General features: G+C 44.2%; 1 protein-coding gene and 1 non-coding gene across 2 annotated transcripts; one reads left to right on the forward strand and one right to left on the reverse strand.

The window, feature by feature from the left end:
• The first annotated feature begins 659 nt into the window (after positions 1-659).
• Positions 660-4,456, forward strand: LOC112416034 (peroxisome assembly protein 12). Its single transcript, XM_024769320.1, has 3 exons — positions 660-1,400; positions 1,694-2,247; positions 3,069-4,456. The coding sequence occupies exons 1-3, from the start codon at positions 1,227-1,229 to the stop codon at positions 3,466-3,468; spliced, it is 1,128 nt and encodes a 375-aa protein (XP_024625088.1). The 5' UTR covers positions 660-1,226; the 3' UTR covers positions 3,469-4,456.
• A 1,144-nt stretch (positions 4,457-5,600) lies between these two features.
• LOC112390380 (Z30 small nucleolar RNA) lies at positions 5,601-5,697 on the reverse strand. The gene has a single exon (XR_003001258.1). It is a non-coding gene; the product is annotated as a Z30 small nucleolar RNA (small nucleolar RNA).
• Between the last annotated feature and the right edge of the window lie 3,000 nt (positions 5,698-8,697).

Consider the following 8,697-nt stretch of genomic DNA (forward strand, 5'->3'; position numbering starts at 1 on the left):
AGAGATATCAGCGCCTCTGGCTTTCCAACAAGACAGCGATGCAAAACCAGCTGAGAAAAGTAAAACCTACCAGCGGAAAACTCCTCTCCAAGCGAGCCCGCTGGGGGCGGAAGCGGAAGTCCCTGTGAGATCATAGAGTTCTCTAGTTCCGGTCGCGGGGCCGCGTTCGGGGCTAGAGCGCCTCTCCACGGCCACCGGGCTCCAAGCGGCTTCTATTTCCGGTTGCGGCTTCTGACATAAAGCCGAGACCTCCTTTTAAACGCGGTGTCGCGGGTTCCTCGCCCCTCGCCTGGGGTCAGCTCGCGAGGACTGGCGCGGGCGGGGGGATTGCACAGCCCACAGCTGAGCCAGGCCGTTGGGGCCGGCCTGCACTGGCACCTTCGATCCCTCAGAGCCGCCTGGCTTTTGAGCCCTCCGGATTGGGAGTCCGTGGTTGGCCGCCTCCAGGACTGCCGCTCGAGAGGCCAGCGCTTCTTCGCCGTACCTGTCCCCCTATAGTCACGCTTTTCCCTGTGAGGTGCAGCATTAATCAACTCACCTCTCCCACACACTGCTTCCCTAACGTGGGTGTTCGCGTTGACTTCATTCTTCACCTTAAAGTAAAACCTACCAGCGGAAAACTCCTCTCCAAGCGAGCCCGCTGGGGGCGGAAGCGGAAGTCCCTGTGAGATCATAGAGTTCTCTAGTTCCGGTCGCGGGGCCGCGTTCGGGGCTAGAGCGCCTCTCCACGGCCACCGGGCTCCAAGCGGCTTCTATTTCCGGGTGCGGCTTCTGACATAAAGCCGAGACCTCCTTTCAAGCGCGGTGTCGCGGGTTCCTCGCCCCTCGCCTAGCGTCAGCTCACAAGGACTGGAGCGGGCGGGGGGATTGCACAGCCCGCAGCTGAGCCAGGCCGTTGGGGCCGGCCTGCACTGGCACCTTCGATCCCTCAGAGCCGCCTGGCTTTTGAGCCCTCCGGATTGGGAGTCCGTGGTTGGCCGCCTCCAGGACTGCCGCTCGAGAGGCCGGCGCTCCTTCGCCGTACCTGTCCCCCTATAGTCACGCTTTTCCCTGTGAGGTGCAGCATTAATCAACTCACCTCTCCCACACACTGCTTCCCTAACGTGGGTGTTCGCGTTGACTTCATTCTTCACCTTACCTTGAGGCCCCTCCCCTCTGCCTCCGGAAGAGGTCTTTTTTGCCCAGTTCCTGTAAGATAGCACCCATCTGGCACCCCCAGAAAGTTCATGCTTACTAGAGTTTGTGGGCAAAGTAAAACCCAGTGCACACACGAAACTATGGCTGAGCACGGGGCTCACATCACAACTGCTTCGGTGGATGACCAGCCATCCATCTTTGAGGTGGTAGCACAGGACAGTTTAATGACAGCAGTGAGACCTGCTCTTCATCATGTGGTCAAGGTAAGGATTTAATTCTCTGAAAAGTTTTAGGAACGTCCGGGTAAAAACCAAGCCAATAATCTGAATTTATTTGTTGGCCTAAGTTTTGAAATAACCAATTAGCATATAATGCACATCACATGATTTAATGGTTATGGAGTCTCTTGTTATGTGTACTGAATACCCAGCACTAAAGGGAGGTTAAGGTAGACCCAGAAAGAAGTGTGGAAATTCAGAGGGAAAAAAAGGAAATATAAATACAAGGCATAGTAGCTGTGTAATGAAATGAATTTCATTTATTTATTTTGCTTTAGGTTCTTGCAGAATCAAATCCTGCCCGCTACGGCTTCTTGTGGAAGTGGTTTGATGAAATCTTCACCCTGCTAGATCTTCTGCTCCAGCAACATTATCTGTCTAAAACCAGCGCCTCGTTTTCTGAAAACTTTTATGGCTTAAAGAGGATCGTAATGGGAGACACACACAAGCTTCAGAGATTGGCCAGTGCTGGTCTCCCAAAGAAGCAGCTTTGGAAGTCAGTTATTTTCCTGGTTCTTCTTCCCAGTCTGAAAGTGAAGCTGGAGAAGCTGATTTCTAGCCTGAGAGAAGAGGAAGAATATTCCATCCATCCCCCTACTTCCCGCTGGAAACGAATTTACAGAGCCTTTTTGGCAGCCTACCCATTTGTTAACATGGCCTGGGAAGGCTGGTTTCTTGTACAGCAGCTTCGATACATCCTAGGAAAGGCTCAGCATCACTCACCACTGCTGAGTCCGGCTGGGGTTCGGCTAGGTCGACTTACAGTTCAGGATATACAAGCTCTGGAGCACAAACCAGCCGGAGCCAGCATGGTGCAGCAACCAGCTGGGAGGTGAGGCCTTAACATTTCCCCAACATATTTGATTAATAAATCCTAAAATCTTATCCCAATTTTATGAAATTTACCCACCTCAGTCCACTTCGGGGTATTTCATAAAATCATCGAAAAATTCTTGTGTCCATAAAACAAGGATTGTCATCCTGGTAAAATTCCTCATCATACTGGCTACATTTTTGCACACACTTGGTATGTACCAGGCCCTGTGCTAGGTGTTTACATATATTATCTCAATCCTCATCACAGCTCAATGAAATAAATGCATTAGCACCACTTAACAGTTGAGGAAACTAAGTTCTAACATTTGAGTACCTTGCCAAGGCCACACAGCTAATAGGCGGCAGAGCTGAGATTCAAGCCAGATCAGTACAATTCTAAAGACTGCTCTTAACCATGGTGCTATCCCGCTCCTAGTGTCTCTGTTCTCTGACAAGTTCAAATATATTCCTCAGTACTGCTGAGTTGTTCTTTAAGTGAGTTATTTCTTTTTCTGGATATACTATCTTCCACCCCCATAAAAGGTCTATATAATCAATGGCTCATTAATTTCCTTCTCAAAACACAAAGCAACAAAGCCCTAGTCATTAAAAACGAAGCTTAGCTCCTAGAACTCCTAAAATACGGTAGGCCAGAAAGAGGAATTGTTTCGAATAGACACTTACAAGTGAAAACGCCAGTCCAGCAACTATTCAATCCCCAAGCTGAATCAACGATTCTAATGAAAAGTGTAAGAATTGCATGCGTATTAGTTGTTCTGTGATTGTACCTAAATAAACAGTTTCTCCTTTTGCCTCCTTGTTCTGTTCTCCAAACGGCGTTGGCGAGAAGATGAAGTCAGCTCTGAAGCAAGCCGTGGGAGGTGCCGCCTCATGCCTCTCTACTGGCCTTTCGGTGGGTGTATTCTTCCTGCAGTTCCTTGAGTGGTGGTATTCATCCGGAAACCAAGAAACCATCAAGTCATTGACTGCCCTGCCTACTCCACCACCACCGGTACATCTAGACTACAATTCTGATTCTCCCCTGTTGCCCCAAATGAAGACTGTGTGCCCACTGTGTCGTAAAAACCGGGTGAATGACACCGTTCTCGCCACCTCTGGCTATGTGTTTTGTTATCGCTGTGTGTTTAATTACGTGAAGAGTCACCGAGCTTGTCCCATCACAGGTTATCCAACACAAGTACAGCATCTGATTAAACTGTACTCCCCTGAGAACTGAAAGGGATTAGCACCTTGTCTCACAACGAAATGACTGCGCTATAAGGCCAGAGGGCTGTTTTTCCACACGGTAAATAGCATTGTTTGATCATCCTCAATAATTGTATGAACTTTAAACAGCCACATGGATTTCTTTAAAAGGATGTACTCGTTGATCTTAACCTTTTAGCTTGCTCCCTAGACACCTCTACTTAGAGTTGATCAAGCTGGTCAGAGTGAGAGAATCAGGACTGGCAGGGGATGTGAGGGTCAGCATAGAGAAGGGGATAAAAGAGGGTACTCGGCACAGAAGCTTTTCCCGTCCCCTTCCTTAAAGGACAAGAGGTATAGAAGCTCTCAGGAAAAACCCAAGTTAGACCTCGTAGAGTGGGTAGTGAAGGGGAAGCAGGCCTTTTGAGAAAGGAAAGCATTTATCTGCCTATTAGAAATAGGTTTTATCGGTTTGCAAACAGTATGAAATATGGACCTGCTTTATTTTATTTTATTTTATTTTTTAATACAGCAGGTTCTTATTAATTATCGCTTTTATACACATCAGTGTATACATGTCAATCCCAGTCTCCCAGTTCATCCCACCACCACCCCACCACCCCCACCACGGACATGCTTTTTATAGAAATACTTAGAAACACTTTCTCCTTCCATATGCTGAGACTCATTTGTTAAGTAACATTTGCTATAGTTTATCACCTTTTAAAGATCCCTTTGTGAACGACACATATCTTCCTTGGGAAACTGGTTACAGGAAAATAGGGGTTGAATGTATATACAGAATAGTCTGAAGACTTCAGTGTGAAAGCAAAGCTATTAATGAAGAGATGAAGTAAAATACTGCCCTAACTATGACTGTGTAAAGACAGGATCTTTGCATAAGCTCTTTCTGCTTGCTGTTAAGAGTTTGCTAAGCTGACATGAATTATTCTGGCTATTACTAAAGTTTCTATGAAACGCTTAAGTAAATTTTAAAAATAAATGTTTTTTGGCAAAGAGCTGTTCCATGTCATGATTATGTGGAAACTGAAAGATTAGTCGAGGTATTTAGAGTAAATTTTTCATTCAGGCCACCTTTGCCTTTTTTTTTTTAGCGGTACGCGGGCCTCCCGTTGCGGAGCACAGGCTCCGGATGCGCAGGCTCAGCAGCCATGGCTCACGGGCCCATCCACTCCACGGCATGTGGGATCTTCCCGGACCAGGGCACGAACCCGTGTCCCCTGCATCGGCAGGCGGACTCTCAACCACTGCGCCACCAGGAAAGCCCCTACCTTTGATTTTTTGAGGCATTCTGTATTAACATTTTGCTTTTTTTTCTAATCCAATATTGGAGAGAAATCCTCTTCTCCAACAGCAAGACTTCAATCTTGAGTGAAATACCTTATTTCTCAAGTGAAATACTGCACAAACACTTAAGTTGCCACCGGATTGGCAGGGTTAAACATACAGCTTAAAAACATACGGGTTAAAAAAAAAATCATTACTACAAGAGGAAGGATGAAAATGATTTTTAAGTGCCTCTGCTGAGACAGGTGTTGTCCAATACAACTCATTTCAGCAATTCAAAGCACATTTTCTGATAGTACTAAGATAATAGAACTAAACTTTGAAATAGAATGTCCAATAGATTTTAAAATATTAACACTTTTATGTACCAAGAGAAGAATATAATGGATATTTGCAAAAATTCTTATTAAACCACAAGGTTTTACCAGAACAAATACCATAGTTAAGTAAACTTTTTTTTTAATTTAAAATTTTTTTAATTTGTTTCAAAGTTAATCCCAAGACACACTGACTTCACAGGAAATCCAATGAGAAATGTTTTTGTAGGCTGAACACCTGTTTCCCCTTAGTCTCCCCCCAAAAAACATGTACATGTTAATTACTTTCATTTTACAATCACTGCTAAGTAAACATTTTTAATATAGTAATAAGTCAATAAGGTAACCGAACCAGATTCAGGATTGAAATAATGCAGTTTTCCATGAAGATATCAAAGCCATATTTTTCACCTCAACCTACAAAGAAAAATAGGAAAGTATCAGTAATTCAAAAGAATATTAAAGACTCTTACACATAATAAAACCAGTATCCTAATAGACTAAAACATTACCAATGTGGAAAAACCACAACCAGAATCAGCTCAGAGAGAAGATTAAGGGGTCACACCCTGGTCAATGCCAACACTGAAGCAATGGCAATGCCAGGTCAGACTATACTTCACTCATCATTGCATCATTGCTTTTCACCTCCTTGTATTATCTAAGAGCAGCCCAACACCCTATTTTCACATCCAAAAAAACTTAGGTTTACCCATGAGAAGAGAAGACTTCTTTTTAGATAAGTTGCAACCGTGGGCTTTCAATATTTGATCTACTATTCACCTCAAGCAACTCTGCTGTACAAAAATGCAAACTTGAACAAGTTTTGTTTTGGAGGTGCTTTTTTAAAATTTTTGAAATGCAGAGTAGAGTGGAGAAGCGTTTCCAGTTCAAAAACATTTCTTGTTTTAGTGAGTCCAAACACCAAGCATGATAAAATCTCAGGGATGTCTGTGAAGGGATTTATAATCTAGTTCTAAAGCAAAATCTTTAGAAAAGATTTTCTCCTAAAATCCTTTATAAAGTAAACTCCAGTTCATTTAACATACAATTTGATTTACAATTCTGCTGCCAACAACGATGAAAAGTATAGTCATAAAAAATTTTATACAAGAGTCTGCTAAAGAGTCCAAGACCCAGGGAGGCTAGGATTCGACAAAGGTCCATAGCAAAATAAGAGCAATGCTGGAAAGAGAAACTGAGGTCTGATTACCAGATTTATATTTTTCTACTACCAGCTAAATACAAGGTTTAATATCATTTTTCTCCAGGCCATGGGCAAGATAAAGGAAACAATGCAAAGCCTGGGTAATTCACAACATGGATGATCAATTTCTAAATGAGAAAGCTGCCTGCATTTTATTCTAAATGACACCTGGTAGTTTACTATCGCTGACATGCTATGCTAAAGTACTAGGATCACAAACAATGTCAACCTCTCCAGCTTTTCAGCATTGTATCTAAATAACAATTCTGGAGACACAACATGCCTCCTTCAGCCATTTATAAATGTCAATAGCTTGATACTCCATAGTTAAAAACGTACAGCTATGGTCTGTGTTCTCCATTCAGCAACTGAATTCCACAAAGAGAGGGAAACTAGTAAAGTGCCTGTTTAGAGGCTCGAACCTTTATCTCATCAACCTGTGCAGAAGTAAGTACACGTTACAAAAAGCAAACAGGCTAAGAGAACTTAAATAACCTTGTCTAAAAGCATGAAACTTGTGAGCAGAGCTCCAAGTGTGCTCCAGCCACACACAGAGGGCACACTTTCCTAGTTTTCTTCCTCAGTATGCTTTCCTCTGTCTGGAGCGCCTTCTCTACCCCTTTCAATCTGGAGAAAGTCTGTAGTTCTAAAACCTTGTTCAAACGTCACCTTCTCTGTTAAGTGGTCCCTAACTCCCTCAGTCATCCCCTCCTCTGACTCCCACAGCACTTTTTCCCACCACAGTACGCATCACACGCCAATTATTCACCCATTCACGTCCCCCACCTCCCGTCTCTCCCACCAGCCCCATTACGCAGAGCTCCTAAAGAACCAGGACTTCCTCTTACTGGCCTTTGCATCCATTACACTAAGGGGAGAATCCATTTTGTGCCTCTTCCAGCTTCCTGTGCCTGCCGGCATTCCCTCACTTGTGGCCACATCACTCCAGTCTCTGCCTCTGTGGTCACATTGCCCCCTCCTCTTTTGTAGGTATCAAATCTCTCTCTACCTCATTCTCTTTTTTTTTTTTAAGATTTTTTTTTTGATGTGGACCACTTTTTCAAGTCTTTATGAATTTGTTACAATATTGCTTCTGTTTTGTTTTTGGTTTTTTGGCCCCGAGGCATGTGGGGTCTTAGCTCCCTGACCAGGGATCGAACCCACACCCCCTGCACTGGAAGGCAAAGTCTTAACCACTGGACCGCCAGGGAAGTCCCTCTACTGAATTCTTATGAGAACACTTGTGATTGGATTTAGGACCCACATGGATAATCCAGAATAATTTCCTCGTCTCAACATCCTTTCTTAATCACATCTGCAAAGACCCTTTGTCCTTGTAAGTTAACGTTCATAGGTTCATCATCATCATCATCAATAATTGCTGGCCAGTATCCACTTGTTCCAGTTTAACCAGCATCCCCCAAAGAGATAACTGTCTCTTACCTGTTTATTTTTTTCACTTAATTGTTTTTTTTAATTACGCAAACAATTGATGTTCATTGTAGACCATTTAGAAAATACAGAAAAGTTAAAGAAAAAAAGGAAAGGAAAAGAAATTCAATGAAAAATCATCTGTAATCCTCTCACCCAGGGGTAGCCAAACCTTCACCAAAGAGTATTTTTCTAGGCTGGGTTTTGTGTCCAACAAAGAGGGAAAGTAGGAAAAAGAGAATAAAAGTGAATAGAATAGCACAAACGATTTGGAAGGTGATAGAATAGGTTAATATTGTTCATAATAGATATGTACAGGACAGCTTAATCTAAAATAAATGTAGAGCTTTGAAATGAAATTAACCGTGACAGGAGATGCTTGTATGATGTATAGAAATAACACTCAGCCCTTTAGAGGAGGGACGTTTTAGCTTTGGCCCCTCACTTGAAAACCCCTGAATTTCCCCATTAATACTTCATTCTCTCCCAGAGGTCTGACCCTGGCCTGCCAATCTGCCCTGTCATAGGCTTTTTTTGAGTCCTTATCAGCCTTCCTCAGGGGTCAATGTTATGAAGACTAGGGGAGTCTGGCAGAGTTCCATTTTTCTTTTTGCGGTACGCGGGCCTCTCGCTGCTGTGCCCCTCCCGTTGCGGAGCACAGGCTCCGAACGCGCTGGCCCAGCGGCCATGGCTCACGGGCCCAGCCGCTCCGCGGCATGTGGGATCCTCCCGGACCGGGGCGTCCCCTGCATCGGCAGGCGGATTCTCAACCACTGCGCCACCAGGGAAGCCCAGGAAGCTAGTTCTAACAGAGCTGTCAGAAAATAGACGGGGACTAATTTGAGAGATAATGAGTTCGTTGTTATTGGCGGTGTTCAAGCAGTTGCTGGAAAGCAATTTGTTCAGAGTTGCTAGTATTATAGAGCATTGGTCCCCAACATTTTTGGCACCAGGGACCGGTTTCATGGAAGACAATTTTTCCACAGACTGGGGAGGG

This window comes from Neophocaena asiaeorientalis, unplaced genomic scaffold, assembly GCF_003031525.2.
Source record: "Neophocaena asiaeorientalis asiaeorientalis breed wild unplaced genomic scaffold, Neophocaena_asiaeorientalis_V1.1 scaffold1136, whole genome shotgun sequence".
Taxonomy (NCBI): Eukaryota; Metazoa; Chordata; class Mammalia; order Artiodactyla; family Phocoenidae; genus Neophocaena; species Neophocaena asiaeorientalis.